The sequence below is a fragment of the Chaetodon trifascialis genome, chromosome 17 (assembly GCF_039877785.1).
Source record: "Chaetodon trifascialis isolate fChaTrf1 chromosome 17, fChaTrf1.hap1, whole genome shotgun sequence".
Lineage (NCBI taxonomy): Eukaryota > Metazoa > Chordata > Actinopteri > Chaetodontiformes > Chaetodontidae > Chaetodon > Chaetodon trifascialis.
Genome location: NC_092072.1, coordinates 17,398,269 through 17,416,001, shown reverse-complemented (window position 1 = coordinate 17,416,001; position 17,733 = coordinate 17,398,269). Strand labels below are relative to the sequence as shown.

Genomic DNA, 17,733 nt, shown 5'->3' with positions numbered 1-17,733 from the left:
TTATTGCAAGTAAAAAAAACAGTAAGTGTAAGTGTTCTCTGTGCTAACTGGGGAGGAAGAGTCAGGTCTAAGAGCATGATTTGTGACATCATAAAGCCATTTGGAAACCAATCCTGGTTCAATATTCAACATTTTTAAGGATTATTATAGCTCAGACACACATTAGAGACCTTTTATGAATGCCTTAATACATGTGTGGAGGGGATTTTTTTAAATTGATCTGTATATGTAATATTAATATAAATATAATAATATGTGTAAATATGCAGACGAGGAAGGCCCAGCTGTACTTTCAAATCGATGTAAACAAACGGTTGGGATAAGCATGGAAATGTGCCTGGTGACAGGCTGTGGCTCAGAGACCAGATTTAGTTATGCAGAATCAATAGCTTCAGTGAAGAGAGAGAAATTGGCGGCTTTACAGGATTTTATGAATCAGTAGCACTTCAGCATCAGTCCCAGTTATGTCACAGATGAGATGCCTTAGCATGAGTCTCAATGTCAAAGGCTCAATGCGTCTTTGGATCCGTTTCACTCCTTCTGTGAGGTGGAGAGAAGTCATCACATCGGCAGCTTTTCATGCGCCGTGTCTGCAGAGAATAACCAACCAGCTGGCGAGCTCCACCTCTGGCTCTGTTAGTCTTTCCTGATGCACTCAGTCAGAATTGAAATGCTGTGATCATTAGACGCCGACGCCTTTGGTGTAATGTAAGGGCTGTGAGGTGCGATGAAGTGCTCTCGCTGCATAAAGACTGACAATTTCTGGAGCTCTGGGAAAATGGCTGCACCTTTCAGATCATTGATCATTTCAGCTCATTTAGAGATAGGTAGATAGACGGTTATTGCTTTCATTTAACAGTATGGTTTTGCTGCACAGACTTCATTGAAATATTGTCCTTTTTATTGTGCAAATGTCAGCCTGGCTGCCAACTGTGGTAAAAATAAATCTCTGGACTGTAAATATCATCAGTCACTCATAACCAGACTATAATTGTTTGGTCCAGACGCGAGGGGAGTGGAGCTGCCTGTTCGTGATGCATGCATCTCGTTACACTGGTTGACTGTCACATGAAAAATGAACACAATTCTATGGGGCTTCTGACATGTGGTGATGGATACCTATAGTATGAGGCAAAAGAGAGGGGTGCTGGTCCTGGACAGGCCTCTGCAGGACTGTCTCCATGTTCATTCATAATTTGTTTTCATGTAATGAGTGAAGTAAGTCTTTTATGCGAAGGTTAGGATCCAAAGTGAGTCTCGATAATCAGTGAAATGTCAGCTCAGGGAGATATTACTGTCAGCTTTTAAAACTGAGCTGCTGCTGCTATGGTTGCACAAACCTGTGTGCGGTGGTGCTGATTATAGACAAACTGATAGACTGCCAGCAGCAGTGCAACAGCGTGCGCTCCCGTGTGGACACACCTTTTATGTGCAGTTATTTCAGGCCTTCGAGCCTCATTTCTATCCACACTCCTTATGAAAGCTCCCATCACTTTTGTCACTTTCTCCTCATGAAATGATTTTTCGAGCCCATGTGACTGAGTGGGTGACACAAGGAGAGACACGATGAATAAGCCTGCAAACTTATTAAGTGAGCATTATGGACGGAGGCCTGGGCACATTGTGTGCGCACGTTTCAAACCCCGGGAGTCTGTGCACATGCAGCTCCTGCTGAATGTTCCTCGCTGCCTTGACAAGCAGCCAGCCAGCCAGCATCTTCAAGAAAACAAACAACCCATAATTACCCCGTCCAAACACAGCATCACTTCCTGCAGGTCTACGATCCAAAAGGATCAGTCTCCGTGGCTACCCTGTTGCCGGGAGACAGTTCGGGTGGGCCGGGTTGACGTCTCAGACATGACAGAGGAGGGCAGAGGTAACAGTTACACGAGGAAAAACCGGGGTGCTCGGAGCTCAGAAATAATGTCTTCAGGTTATCTTCTCTCTCCTCCATTAATTTACTAAACTGAAGCCTGGAACACCATCTTTCTCCTTCTGCATCCTGCTGGTGGAGACATTCATTGGATATAAAACATCACAGCATCAAATGTGCTCAGCTGAGTGTTCCTGTAAACAAACCTGAGCTATGTTTAACTCACCAACAGACATTGTTAGCATTCTTGAGGTATAACAAAATATGCCAAATGCTTTTCCAAAGCTTTGAATATTGTAAATGTGGCACCAGCGTCGGTCAGTGGAGTAGCATGAACCTGACGGCAGGAAGGTGCATCTCACTGCCCATGTGCTCAAGCAAAATGGGGGTGTGGAGTTGGACAGAAGTGAGCTCATCAAGTCTGTAGCCCACTCCTCATCTCTGCATGAAGCTAGCAGCACAGTGCTACATTAGCCATTACCAAGTTGTATTGAGGGAAAAGCAGGCACCAGGTCGGGTGAATGGGTGGAGTAAAAAATTAGGTGTGCATTGGTAAACTGGCGGTGTACTCTTTTAAAGTTGAGGAGGCAAGACTGAAAATTAAGGTAGAAACTATGTCGCTCATTGCAATAAAGCCCCTTGACAGACCTTGTATGTAAGTAATGAGGCTGTATCTTTTCCGTTGTGGTAACCTAGGAACTTGTTTAATTCCACAAACAATCCCAGTGGAGAATTAGCGTGTTGCAGCATATAAATGCTCAAATGTAAATATGAATTTAATGTATCGAGTGTATTATTGCAACTAACAATCCCACAAAACGTCAACTGTCAAATTAAAAACAATGGCTGCCATGCGCCAGCTATTTTTGCAGACTCACATATTCACAGAATGAATGTCTCCTAGTAAAGGCCCAAGTTGTTTCACTCATGTCAAAGCAGAAGGCCTATTTTTAGTCCAACACACATCTCTGACCCTATTCTGTCACTGCAGTTGTGACTTAGCAGAGAGCTGAGTCGTACTGCTCTTAAAGCATCACTGTCCAGGTCTCCTGAGTAGGTCACTCAGCTCAATATGCATGTGAGGGCGCTTTGTATGGCATTCGCTGCCCTTCTGCAAATGAGAGAGGAGGTATGTGCGCACGCTGTCACTGTGCTGCCACCTGCTGGCCGCTCTCTGTCACAGCGTCTCTGGAGAAGCGAGGAAGTTTCCTTAAAAACACAGCAGCCCTTTACCCCACTCACTCCTCCCTCACATCTGTCAGAGTGGGTGAGGGGTCAGAAAAAGCACATCCTGTGTGCTTAACATCAGTCTAAACCCAAAACAAGATATTCCCTTGACAGGAGATTTCTCTGTTTTTATGGACAAAAGTTGCTCAAACAGAAAAAACACAACACGAGCGACAAGGACTGCATCTCACATTTATTTATAAAATTTCTTTACATGAGGCTGGTGGCATCATCTGACCTTTGATCCCAAGGCTTAGGGAGTGTTAGATTGTGGAATGATGAGTAAAGTGTTCTCAGTCAGTGATGGTCTCTCTTCAGAGTAAAGTGCATGATAAAGAGGCTCACAGTTAAACTGTCATGGCTGTGTCATGGGTTTGAGTTAGTTCAACCCTGGGCCCTCCTGTGCATCATCTGAATGAGGACGCTCTTGCTGCTTCTTTCCCAAATCTTCGCTCTTCTTCTCTGTCCTGGCGAGGATCTGAAGGACTGCCTGGTTGAAGTCATCCGGCTGGTCGGCGAAAACGTAATGGCCGGCTCCTCTGATCACCTGACAAACACACAGTTAAACAGAGTGGGACATTTGGAGATAAATCCATTTCTGTCAATAGAAACATAAGCAAAATCAGTTTTGGATAAACGTAAACAATGCAAACTTAGATCATGTCTTTCCATGCATATTTCTTTTAAACCACATATTAAAGAGACATAACATGAAAGTGAAGTTGCAAAAAAAGCTATTTAAAGAACCTACCCTAATTTCCACATCTGGTCTGGTTTTCTTGAACGCATACCCAGAGTCACTGTCAATGCTGGAGCGCGATCCATAGATGAAGGAAATGGGAATGCCAGCCTGGACCTGGCCAATCCTCTCCAGCATGGGCCTCTTAGCCCAGCCGTATGGGATGGTCATGTTCTTAAAGGCTGTCTCTCCGCTGAAACGCAAAGAAATACTGTTGGAGATTGTATGATGTGTTGTCAGAGAAGTAAAGTATCAGCGCATATCGGGTCCTCACCTTGGAGTCTGGGCATTGACATGGTAGATGTAGTCAGACACCGTGTTGTCATCAAACACAGAAGAGTATTTCTGCTTGAAGTCTGACCTGATGGTCTGGACCAGCATTGGACCTGAGGGGAGAGAGGCCAAACCAGAAAACAAGGGAATTTACCCCCAGAATGAGTAAGACAACCGCAAACAAACAAGTGCATTGACAGCAACACTGGCAGCCACCTCTGACCTCTGCATTGCTATCCATATTTTGTTCCACAGATTTCACCAGAAATTTGTAGGAAAACGACACAAACACAGACTTCTTCTCAGAAACTCTTTCAAAAGTAGATGACAACACGATCATCTTTGTGAGTGCTGAAGTGAAAACAATCAGTGAGGACAACGCAGAGCCACAGGGAGAAGGAGCAGCATCCTCTTTGTGTCAGGAAGCAAAATGGGTTGAATGGATTGTGTGTTTTATGTGGCGAACATCTAACAACACCACAGGCGTGAGGCGGCAGAGATATTTTTTACACTACTTTCAATTATACAGTATTTTGATGTCTGAGTTTGTTCATTTGCAGATATTTGTATGTGTGTGTTTGTGTGAGTGTGTGTGTGTGTGTCTGTGTTTGTGCTGACCCAGAGGCCCTGCCAGTCTGAGTCCGGCCAGAGGGTTGAAGGGGCTCATGACAGCCCCCATGGCTCTGATCCACACTGGGATGGAGTTGTGGTTGGGGTTCTCTGGACGTGCTGGGAAACCCCACGGCTCTACGAGCAGCAAATGTTTTACCCTGCACACACACACACACACACACACACACACACACACACACACACACACACACACACACACACACACACACACACACACACACACACACACACACAGTCACTTGATAAATGTACACATTAAAGGTTAAATTTCAATTACAAATCCCCACATTTACTTGTTTATGGGGCTGCAACTTATTCAGCAGATGGTAGAGGGCAACAAAGTACATAAAAAGATCGCTCCCTGTGGCAGAAAGGAAGATTTTTCTATGCAAGTGACGCTTGTGTCTTCTCACCCACCTACAGAGACACACGCACACAAAATCACACCAAAGCACCTTTGAGGGTATTTGAGTGTGTAGGCAGCAGACAGGTATCCTCCGAGGTTGTGTCCCAGCAGCACCATTTCCTCCAGTCCCACCTTCTCCCTCCACTCCTCCAGGGCTGCCACGAACTGCTCCTCAGCCCCCTCCGGGTCGGTTGTGAACTCCGGGCGGCTGCTCCTGCCAAAGCCCAGCAGATCTAGAGCGTAGACTGGTCCGCAGCTGGAGAGAGTGTCCAAGTTTTGGGCCCAAAGGGCAACTCCGCCTCCAAATCCATGTAGCAGAACCAGAGGGGACCTGGGCTGGGCAGGGGGGCGGGGGAGCGTGCATGGCTGAGTGGAAAAAGCTAAGGTCCACAGATAGTTGTTGTTCGATATGCGGACGTGCTGCCTGGAGAAAGGCCGCTTCACACCTGCAGAACAGGGGAGAATTATGGGACAAGGGAGGGGGGAGGAAAAATAGGGGGAAAATTACTCATGACTTTGTATTTTTGACCCTTTTTCATAAGAAAAAACCTCTGAAATAAAAGCAGACACCAAATCCTCTCAGCATGTAGACAACACTAACACTCTTCACTGAAAACCTCTGAAGCTGCTTCTAAGCAGCTGAACAGCTCTTTAAAACACACTTACTCTTCAGCATTTTCTCTTCTGCATCTTTCAGCTGAGAGGGAGATGTGGGGCACCAAGAGGGAAGCCAACTTAATATCCAGGAGCTGGGATTCAGACAGCGGACATGCACCCAGGCAGGCAGACACAACACAAACACATAAAGTACATGCAAATACAGACAAACTAGAAAGTGAACTTTGACCATATGACACGAACTGCTATCAGTGCTACTGATATGAAATCTTTACAATGCTTCTCTGAATCTCACTTTTAGTAAACTTGGGCAACATGTAAACAGTAAATAGATTGAAGCCAAGATGGTTTGTACTTTGTGTTTTCGGACCTTTATGCCCAATTAAAGATTGATGTTGACGTGTATTCCATAATAGCGTTACATGTTTACATGGAGACGGCTAAAATGACCGATACACCAACACACATCCATTATTTGCATTATAAATGCGGACAGAGATTCCATTGGCGACTTAAATAAAGTTGTGTTTTTATATAAGCATAACGATCTGCAGAGGGAACATTTTGTGCCCAGTATTCATCACTTGATACTGGTGAATCTTTACTGGTGAAATATTAAACTAAATGTGGATATTTGACAGAAGCCGAGTAGACATAAAAATAACACAATTTCAAGGGAGGTTTGGTCCGTGTTCGGGTAGTTATGTCGGTAAGGAAGGGGGTCGGTACTGGCTCAAGAACACAATGTAGTTGGGTAATGTCACCACAAAACCATCGGGGAAAACTACATGCAAACAGTGACCAACCACGGTATTAATACAATTCAAAATGAAAATAAAAGGTTTTAAAGGAGGAAAACTGACCTCTGTTCCTTGACAGGCTGTATCTCCTCCGCCATCCTGCGCATGTTGTTTACTGATTGTTCTCGCGACTGTCAGAAAGTCGTCAGAATTTGTTATGTTGCGTTCTCGTGCATCCCGTACAGAATTAAATTTGAAATTGTGGTAAAAATTACTACTACTAACAAAAGACCATTTGTAACCGATGTGTATGTGGGGCGTTTGATGAACTTACCAAGTAGTGTGGTAATAAGAACCTCAGTTCTGCGGAGAGTTTAGCGCCTGGTGAATTCTTCGACAATTTGTGGAATTGGAGGGGCCAAAGGCTCCGCTGCTGTCCAACTACACTTGAAGGCATCAGCGTGGTCCTAATGGCTCTGGACTGCTCAGGTGAGCTGCGTTCGTCTGTTCTTGAGTCTTGATGTTGTAGTTTGCTGGAAGAACTTCCCCTCTCGGTCAATTTAAGATGACTTCAAGAACTTGTGTTTTATATGGATTTTGAAGCAGTAAGAAGCGTTAAGGCACTGCGCCAAACCATAATCGATGCGCTAAAATTGATTTACACGGCTGACCTCCAGCGGCTTCACACATCAGAGGTAATGTAGGTTATTATCATAGAAGGACTTTGCCTCTCTAAGACCAAATAAAAAAATAAACTCAGAGTTGAACACGACAATTTAAATATAAGTGTAAAATACAAGAACAAGTGGGTTTGTGCTTTGTTGGTCCAATAAGGTTTCAGTTAAGTTACAGGCCACAAACTGAATATAGCCCACCTTTAATGTGTTTAAGATGTTTATGTTATTAAGATCATTTTTGAGTAAGCATAAACATTATTAAGTTAAATGCAATTCTTATGCCCAAACGCAACATGGTTTGTACAGCTTCAAGCTGTGTTGTGGAATATTTCACTTTTTCTAATATTAATCTCCACAAAACAACTGGTGAAACGCTTAAACTGATGTAAAAAGCCAAACAAACACATAAACATTACGGCTAATTAGAATTAAATACACCAACAGAATTTTTCCCAACACTGCCTGAAGGACTGAAAAACAAATCTGAGTGGGTCTAGTTCAATGACAAACCAAAGGAGATGACTTTGGCTTTCATCAAAAGAAAATCTCCACTGATAGTAGACCGAAAAACACAGTTGCTGCCACAGAGATGAAACCTTTGCTTATCTGCGTCCATTTTTATTCTAATTTAAGATAAGAGCAGAGATTAAAGGAAAAGTTAATCTAATTCATTACCAAGGATTTGAGCGTTCAGTATGATCCCACTGCTGTAGCAAGAGCACCTTTTGTTTAACGTGCACTCTCACTGTGAATGTCATTAAATCTTCAAAGGAGGTTTATCTTATAGATTTACTGAGGTATCATCCTTGAAAAGGTCAGGAGCATCCTTCAAGAAATGATGCTGTTGTCACTGTCCGCTGACGAGTGTATGAAGAGTTCTCTGCGTCTGTGAGACATCAAGAAGCGGGAGCTTCCCAACAAACTCCCCGTGTGTGATCACTTTTCACGGCTCTCCCTCATCAATGATTTTCTCCCACACAGGTCAAGGACAATTTGAGGGGAGCCCTGCCAGTCCTGGTCCACAAGGTGGCGTACTTGTGTTCTATTAGTACACACACGCACTGTGCCTGCTTTGTCCTTCATTTCTCAAACATCATTTTCCTCTCATACCACCCACTTCTGGTGGCTCTTGGACTACGGGCCGACTGAGTGGTTCCTGAGTGCTTCATTTCCTTTGCTCTCATCGATGCGCACGCTCTCTCTGTGTTACTGTCCGTTCACTCTGCTGAGCACTCAAAATTTCATAAGCAAGTAGACAATAAGGCTGCAGTCAAGCCCATAGAGGAGCAGCAGTGGTATCAGACTGTAGCCGTCTGGAGACCAGTAACTGGGTGAAGCTTTTAGTGAGGAGCATAAAGCTGCAGCACAGAGCCGACGTGCTCACTGGGTTTCAGCTGGTCATGCTAGCTAGAGGTTACACAGTATATCCTCTTGTTTTACTGTAACCTGGCTAAAACAGACGAAACAGAGAGTCCCTTAAGTCTCATCAGTCGTGAAGCAATTATAGAGGAAATATGACCAAAGAGGCATTTCAGTTTGGTCGAAATTGTCTGATTGTGTAATCTGATTGTCCTTGAGGTGTGTATCGTGCCACTTCACTGTGGTGGGGACGGGCATCCTGTGGGCGTCTTGCATGCACAAGTCTGTAGAAATTTGTCCCCGTGCCGTGCAGTACAGTGCAGAATCTGGCTTTTATCCAGCGATAATCTAAATATCTACAAACACATGGATGACTAACCAAACAGCCAGTAAAGAAATGCAGTTTCAGTTCAGTCTCCATCTGCAGACGTTCTTCCCGTTCAGAGAGGAATTCTCTAATCTCCACAGCGAATGGCATTTTGTTGTTGCCGTTATAATCACTCATTTTCATTTTCTAATATTTGTCGTCTCTTCCAATAGAGCCTGCAAAGGAATACAGAAGTTCCAGGTGAAAGGACTGTCTGATGGCAAGGTAAAGCTTTGGAAATATTCTAATATAGCATACACTTAAATTGAGACTTTTTTTAGGTGGGCCTTCTTTCAGGTGGTTAAAATACATTTCACTGTTGACCCCGTCCACAGCAGCACATTGCTTAGCTTCCTACACCTGCTGCTTCTCCAAACTGGTGGTGTTTCATCCTCGAATACACTGACTCTGGATAAGTACCTTATACAACCCTACTTAAAAAAAATCCCAACTATCCCTTTAAGATTAAAAAGGCATAGGTGGTTGGAAAAAAAGAAAACAACCTGTGCTTGGATTTGAAAAGGTTTCGGGAATATGACCATAAAACTGCGTCCCATTTCCATACTACAGTTTTAAGCAGGTTTTATGTGGAGTGTGTTCACACTGGAAAGGTGACAAAATGAAATCCACTCAAACAAGCCAGTATGCATAATGAAAGTGCACAAAGGAAATGGAGGAGCTGCTAACAGCTGCAAAAAAAAAAGAGATAAATAGAAGAAAGTGTCGAGACATCTCCAAAAAAATCTTAGAAAGCACAAATGATTTTGATTTAATTGACAGTGACGTTCCAAAGTTGTATCTTGATTGGTGTTTATTTTTGTGAATGTTGCGTCATTTCCTGTTGTGCAAAGGTCCATTAAAGGTGCAAGTAAGTCATCACCCGGACCCTGAAGCTGAAGCAGCTAAATGGAATTCAGCCATCATTCATTTTATTATTTACTTACACCTGCTGTGGCACGTCTGATTGTCTTTTGTGAAAAAGGCCTATAGATTTCTTATGTACCAACAAAAACATATTATGAGGAGTAGTGGCATGAGCTGAATACGTTTAGTACGTACATGGTTTAGAATTGGGACAAGCTTCCCATCCACGTGACACGAACGGCTGCGGAGGATGAGAGAGCAAAGTTCACCCGACGTTGCTGTTTTCTGGAAAATACAATGAAGATACGGGAGCAAATTTAACCCACACTGGGATTTTCACTTATGCCTAATTGGACCTTAGTTAGGGCTGCGCAGACTCTCCCACTCGATTTGTTACGCTTGTTAATTTAAACCTTCATCATTCTTATTTAGCGCATGACTTTTGGTGACCTCGTGTCGTTCCCAGCGCAGCTACAGCCAACTTCAACCTGAGCAGGAGGTGTAATTAGCCAGAGGAATTGAAAACACCTGTGATGGTGTGCAGGGCGCTAATTAATCCAGCAAAATAAAGTTAGAATTACAGGGTACTTCTGTCATAGTGCTGGAGCTCGAAGCCATTTTTTTGTGTGTGTGTATAGATCAGTATGTGATTCAGTCCATGATGGAAAGGACAGAGAGGGATGAAGATTGAAACTGTCACTCTCATATTGTGTGTCATTGTGTGTGTGCTTGTGTGTGGGACCAGCGTTTGTGTCTATAAGCTCTTCACGGTGCACTGTTCTGGGGTCAGCTGCTATTAGGTCTGATTAGCATAAGGCTAACACAGACTCACTGTAGATGAGTTGCTTAGCTGGAGGCCACACTCCGTCCTGAGTTTTTGGGCCATGTCCCAGTGCAGTATGGGTAATAAGAGTGACCAAGCTGTTAGTGGAAGATAGAAAGGGGATGGAGGAGAGGCGGAGGGTCTGTCTGGTTGCTAGGATACGTGACCGGCGCCAACAGTGGATATGATTTATAATGGCCAGTCTCACTGTCTCGCTCTCCCCGCTAGTTTCCTCCTTCCTCTCCTCCCTCTCACTTTTCCACTGCCTCTCTCCATCCTCTACCCTCATTTCTATCCTCGGCATCTGCATGGGTCTATTAACTGGCTCAGTCTGACTGATCTGAGTACTTACTGCTGGCGTTAGTAAAGGCTATTATTTATATGGGTGCTCCTGACATTCCTTCCTGCGTCCATCACAAGCAAGCTGAGATAAATTCCAATCAACTTCAGTTTATTTGACAATGACGACAAAACTCATTTTGAGTCTGTCTCTTTTTCTTTTTCATAGGTTGTGCACGCAAAGTGTAATTTTACAGGTCCGTGCATGTGTGTACAAGTGTGTGTTTTCACACGATCATGCATCAGCTGCACCCACATATCATGAATGGATGATATTGATTCTCAGAGACTTGATCCACCTCGGGATGCGAAACTCCTCACGGACAAATACGATGCGAGGAGGAGGCGGCAAGAGGCCGTGTGAGGCAAGGAGACAAAGGGGGAAATGGGGGGCCATTTGTAAGTTGGAAGGATGTCACACAAGGTTGCAGCAATGCGCACGGTTGGGTTTGATAAAGACTGGATTTTGAATCTGATGCCAGCTCTTAAAATATATTTCTTCAAATTAGTGAGGGTTTCTCTGAGAACTTTCTGTTTGTCTGTTTCCTCTGGCTATAATGAGATGCTGAAGGTTTCTCTAAAAGACAAACTAATAGAATTACTCTTGGATAAGTGAGTCCTTAAGCGGAGTGACACAGGTTGTTCTGCAGATTCTACTGATGGCTAGTTTTTTGCATTGGGGGCAGATAATATTGATTGACTGCTGATTTCCATGCTTTTTGGGTGTGTCTGGCAGTTTCTTCAAAATTTCAAAAACTCAGTTGCTACACGTTTCTGGAAACATCCCAGTTAATTCGATAATCTCACTGTGAACAGTTTTCAACGGACCTACTTTCTACTGAAGAACTAGTCCCTTAGAAAACTGCGAACAGTCAGGTCTGTGAATCATCCAGAATAACAGGGACACTCTTACAGGAGAGGCTCTTTTTTTTAAACTTCCCTACTGTGATTTTCCCAAAGCTTTGAAATTCCATTCACTTCCATTGTACTGGGATAATGACAAAAGGGGAAACCTCAAAACCTATGCAAAATTATGCATATTTAGACAGCAGCAGAGGAAGGAGAAATTAGGTTTTGTCTGAAAATGAGAGTCCTCTGTATCCGCAAGGCAGTACGGTGCATGCAGGTATGAGGAGTCAAACAACCTGAACTGGATTTATAGTTAATGGGAGTGCTGCCATCAACACAACAGTGTAGGTTTCGATTTATAGTTCAGCGACTGATTCCACCTGCTGATAGCCCCGCCGCGTCAGACAGACCTATCGTACCTTATCAGGCTCTAACATGCTTTCATTACTTTCTCCACAGTTATTGTATTTATATCCTTTCATGTACTTTGTGATAGAGAGCGACGGTGACAGCATGTACTCGCATAACTTGAATTACATCCTGGAAGCATCTATTTCAGCGTGTCTCATTACTGAATAAGAGAAACTGCTGTGCTATGGCCGCGTTTTCTTTATTTCATTCACCGTGATAGATAGCAGGGACCGTGGTGAGCTGGATGTTTGCAGTGGGGACGGCTTTGTTCGATGTGTGTCGCCGAAGAGACTGCTGAGTCTTTCTTCAGCTTCCTTAAAGGAGAGTTTCATGCAGCTGTGAAGAGATCCCTTCCTAAAGCAATTCCAATTTAAGAGATTGGGGACAACATCCACAGTCTTCAGTCTGAGCAAAAATGCATTCTTAGTTGGCCAAATCAAGGACAGTACAGTCTATATTGTTTGCCTTGGACAGTGTTTCCTTGTTGAGTTGCTGAGTAGGAGGGCAATGACACAAACATGGAATTTTGTACTCAAAAGTCAGTGTGGACAGCATTAACAACCACAGCCACCGCTGTACATATTTCAGTGTTTTAAGACTGACATGAAATGTAAACCTATCCTTAAATGTGTCCTCACTGTCAGCATTCCCACTGGCATTAGAAACACATGCAGCCGTGCTGACCAATCACACTCCGTGTAGCATCTCCGTAGCCCGTGGTGTGGCTACGGTGGCTTCATGCTCAGCAGCTAGCCTCTTAACACACAACTATAAATCCGATTTTAGCACGAACGTCACATGAGCATCCCAGATGTTCTGTGTTGTCCTGCTAAAATGTCACAAGAAACGAAAAATGCCCCCTCTGGTTAGCCGAGGCGTCACGTGCCTCCCTGTCCGTCAAACTTCTTAACTTATCTGCGTTTATTAAATTAGATTGTTTGACGAAGCAAAAAGTCTGTTTGTCTCTTAGTTCTGCATCCATAAGTGATCCAGGAAGACATTCAAACTAGAGTGTCCATATTTCTCTTTGCCTCTCGGTCTGTCCAGTGTCTTCCAGTAAATGGAGGATAATTTTAGAGCGATAAAGAGCCCAGAGGATATTGAGGGGAGGGAACACACATACACACACACACACACACACACACACACACACACACACACACACGCACGCACACAATAAGATGGTCCCTCATTCCCTGTTGCACCTGCTGACCCCACAGGATCCACTGAGATCGGCTACTGCTGAGTGTGCGGCTTCTACACACTCTCAATCACACACACACACACATACAGGAATGCGTGTGCACTTTGACTAATAGGCCTAATGCTTCCTGAAGAGGGCCCAGCACTGCATTAGCTACGGATGTGGGATTGATTTAGAAACTGAAAGCCTTCTAGTGTGTGTGTGTGTGTGTGTGTGTGTGTGTGTGTGTGTGTGTGTGTGTGTGTGTGTGTGTGTGTGTGTGTGTGTGTGTGTGCGTGTGCGTGCGTGCGTGTGTGTGTGTGAAAATATTGCGCACTCACTGGTGTATGTTTTTCTCCATTCCACGCCTCTAACATTATCTGTTTACTCACAAATGATACACACACACACACACACACACACACACACACACACATATGAAGGTGGTTTGACTGATTTTGAAGGTTGATATTTAATACATTTTTGCATTTGGCCATTTTCATTCCAAAAAGCACAAATCCACAGTGTTTGATTCCAGGATGCTATCCTGTTCAGCCTGGAAAGGCCTCTGAATGAACGGTTAGACCATCCGCTAACTCCCTTACTAATTTTAGAGTTAGCAGCAGGTCTAATTAGGCAGTTTGACCCATCACACCAATTAAACAGGAGTGAAACTCTGGAAAACATTAGTCCTTCTAATGCCCAATTAATTCCTGACATCCCTATTGAAAATTGAATTAAAAATATAATGGACTAATGGAATAAAGACTGTTTTGATGTAGCCGTAGTCCATCACCGACTGTAAGTGTGCAATGTTTAACACATGAAACAGCCAAGCAACTTTTTGTTATCAGCCATGAATGTTAACTGTGTGGGGCTACTGAGGTAGAGTAGGATGTAGTGGAGCACTGGAGCTACGATCACTGGCATTAGGGAACACAATCTGGACCTTGACCTTCTACTTCCATAGCTCACTATTTTGCAACAATGCTGTAGCATCTGTTCCTGACAAAAGTTGCGTGTTGCAGTGCAGATGTACAATTGTGCAAAAACTTTGAAATATTTGCATGAAAATCTGTGTACATATACAGCTTAAAATTGACATTCAGACCACATTTTGCGAATTGGGGACCTAAAAATCTTTCTTGTATCCCAACAACTGTCAGAGCTCCTTAATACAATGCTCAGATTCCATGTGTATATTGAAAGAGTTATTGGATGCTGTAATTATACCTCTTGTCTATAGTGGCAGAGAACTGGCACGTTTGTAGAATGAGTGCCCCGTAAAGTTGAGGTTATGCTTGAAAAGAACTACTTTGTATGACATGTCGTCCGATCACTTCTGGAACAGGCGCACTTCGAAGGCAGGTTGGAAACACTTTTAGATGATCTTTTTGTGGAACACTTTCATAGTGTTTCACCTGTTTTGTACATTCAAAGTGGAATAGCTATGCAAAGAATGAAAAAAGAGAGTCAGAGAGAGACGCTCAAACCCGAGCAAGTGGTTATCTTCCACCATCTTTTTGTATGTAATTCGCTCTTTGTGTTCCCATGGATGTATTTACTCGTGTGTGTAGCATCGTTGGGATACTTCTGACACATGCATGTAGGTTTGTTACCCTGACAAAAGAGAAATAATCCGACATGTGACCGCCAGAATGAAGAAACCCTCCTGATTTGTCTAACTACATTAGGTCCGGGACAGCATCTTAGTTTGCAGATGCTGTCCCCTGCCTCTTACATTACTGTCTAACGATTAACCTATTGCTTCCCAGCCAGTTTGGACATGAAGAAAGATAAAAGCATCCACTAACTCTTTCAGCCTGCTATGTTTGGCATGGTGGTATGTGAGTATTGCTTCAAGATAGACTTGAAAAATCTGAACCTATGCTTTAATATATCTTTTGAATGAGACATGATATCATATTGCATGCCAGCTACCTCCTGCATGTTCCTGTCAAATGCCTGCAGGGAAATGTTGGCAAACTGAGATATAACCCGAGCACGAAGTCATCTGGAGCTAAACGGAGAAACAAAGAGGCCACGGAGCATGGGGGAGAATATTGGTAGAGAACCAGGTGACTGGCAGAGGATTGTGGTAGAAAGAACTAGAACGAGGGCAGAATAGGAACGGGTTAAAGCGTGTTCAGAGCAGAGGAGAGGGTGAGGTGGCCTGGGGGGAGGAGAAGAGAAAGAGCAGAGAAACAGAAAAGCAGACGTGGAGGAGGTGGGGAATTGATGAAGCAGAAAGCTGGGTTATTCCTGCTGTGAATCTATGTGTCTTTGCTGCGTGTGTGCGCGTGCCAACGTGCACATGCCGAAGTGTGTGTGAGTGTGAGTATGAATGGCGGGCTATGGCAGTAAATGAAACTGTTTATCAGATCAATATGGCCATCATCTCCCAGATGACTGTGGCCTCTACTGAAGAGCGATCATAAATCACAACCAAATACGGAGGACACGATCCATACCAGCTATGTGTGTGTGTGTCGCTTTGTGTGCGTGTGTGCACGGGGCTGCTGTGCGCGAGCTTGCGCGCAACTCTACGTTTTTTTTGTGCGTTTGTGGCAACCTGTTTGTACGTGGGTGTCTGTGGGAAATCTTCTTCTCCTCTCTCCTGGTGCTCCGAGCCGAGATCTGAGATGGAGCAGCCAGAAAATGGAGACACCAGGAAGACGGACCACACCTTACACCAGCCCTATCCGCACGCTTTGTGCAAAATCACAGCTTCACGGCGTAGAAAACGAGGAGGTTAGACAGCACGCAAACGCAGCCACGTCCTGAGCGTGGCATATCCTCCGTCCTTCTCCATAGGGTTAACAACAGCGCTCTTGTTCTGTGTGTGACGGCCCCCGGTGCTCTCACTCTGAATAATGTAGCCTCCCGATATCAGTGACAAGAGTCTCGAAACCAAAATAGCATCTTGAGCTCCGATAAATATAGAAGGTAATTAAATCGGCAGCAGGAGTGAGACAGAGAAAAGCCAGGAAAAAGGGAAGGTCTGTTTTATGTGTGAGGATAAAACTCCCCTCTGCAGCGAACTACGGGGCATCGATTGGACGGGAACAAAACGCTGTGTGCTGTGTGATCTTTCTTGCTCACCCCTACATTGGTATTATCAATAATCAGTTTTTATTTTGTTTTGAATAGTCTTGAGTGAATCTATTGGATGTAGAGGTTAATCTGTCTGTGTATGTGTATGTGTGTGTGTGTTTGGGCCTGCTGGAGTACAGTGAGTCAGCAGTATTTCACCGGTTTGTTCTCAGCAGACTGGGCAGTGTGTGAGCGCTCGCTGACTCTTGCCACTCTCTTGCCCTTTTTACCACCTCTCCGTGTGTTGTGCTCCTCTGCCACCCTTCGCCTTATTCTGCCTTTGTCAGACGCTTTCAGTACATAGTGAAGCAGACAAATCAGGGACCGAACCTGTGCGTGACACCATTGCAGGGGAGTCAGAGTGGGGTGAAAGGTTGAGGCAGGGGGGGGGGGGGGTCGGTTGGATCAGCTTGTCAGAGCAAACTGCCCCCATCTTGACATGATATCCTCTGGGAAAGTGTGTGTTTGTGTGTCCGTTCAGTGTGACATGTTGTGACAGAAACTGACTGACAAGCCCCTTTGCAGCCCAACACCAGCCACTGCAGAGAGACTAATGATGACAGCTCTCAGGCCGTACACACTGCTCTCTTTCTCTCTCTCTCTCTCTCTCTCTCTCACACACACAAACACACACACACGCACCCCCACCCACACACTCACCATGTCTTCCTATCTCTCGCTCTCTTTGTCTTGTGTCTCTCCCTCGACTACCTCTTCCTCTATCACACGCCCACACAGACAATGGCATCCTGTATATCGTCTCCCTGACACAAAGACGCAAACACACACATTTACATGAACACTCAGTCAGACACACGCACGCTCACACATACACGCACTCGCACGCACAGCCACACTCACATTCATGCATACAGTCACTAGTCTGCATGACAAATATTTCTCAAATACACACATTTTTTCCTCTTGCATTGTCTGTCTTTCTCTCAGACACACACTCTCTCTTTTTCCTCTCTCCATCTCTCTCTCTCTCTCACACACACACACACACACAAACGCTGCACTACTCTCTGTCTTGGAATTTTACATTTTGATGAAGGAGGAAGCACGTCATCCAATCAGAGCAGTGGGAGCAGGGAGAGACCATCTTGGCGCAGACAGCAGGGTGGTTCGGAGGCAGTTCGACGGAGCGCTATCAGGGCCGTCCCTACCCTCTCTGCCCCCCGGCGTCCCCTCGTCTGCGGTCAGCTGGTGGTATGATCCGCCAGGCTCGATAAGAACCCCTCCTCTCTGTCTCCCCC

At 44.6% G+C, this 17,733-nt stretch overlaps 1 protein-coding gene across 1 annotated transcript; it reads right to left on the bottom strand.

Moving 5' to 3' along the window:
* Window positions 1–3,274: 3,274 nt before the first annotated feature.
* On the bottom strand, window positions 3,275–6,922 carry LOC139345836 (1-acylglycerol-3-phosphate O-acyltransferase ABHD5-like). The gene is made up of 8 exons (XM_070984688.1): window positions 6,844–6,922; window positions 6,633–6,700; window positions 5,818–5,900; window positions 5,201–5,597; window positions 4,731–4,882; window positions 4,114–4,225; window positions 3,852–4,032; window positions 3,275–3,647 (listed from the first exon to the last, which is right to left on the bottom strand). Exons 2-8 carry the CDS (start codon window positions 6,674–6,676, stop codon window positions 3,480–3,482), a joined length of 1,137 nt encoding a protein of 378 aa, XP_070840789.1. The 5' UTR covers window positions 6,677–6,700; window positions 6,844–6,922; the 3' UTR covers window positions 3,275–3,479.
* Window positions 6,923–17,733: the final 10,811 nt, after the last annotated feature.

Excerpts from the sequence above, each read along its gene's own strand:
- LOC139345836 (XM_070984688.1), bottom strand. The coding sequence starts at position 6,676 with ATGCGCAGGATGGCGGAGGAGATACAGCCTGTCAAGGAACAGAG. Across the intron at positions 4,033-4,113 it reads GTCAATGCCCAGACTCCAAG|CGGAGAGACAGCCTTTAAGA; the intron begins GTGAGGACCCGA and ends TTTGCGTTTCAG. Across the intron at positions 3,648-3,851 it reads GACCAGATGTGGAAATTAGG|GTGATCAGAGGAGCCGGCCA; the intron begins GTAGGTTCTTTA and ends TGTGTTTGTCAG.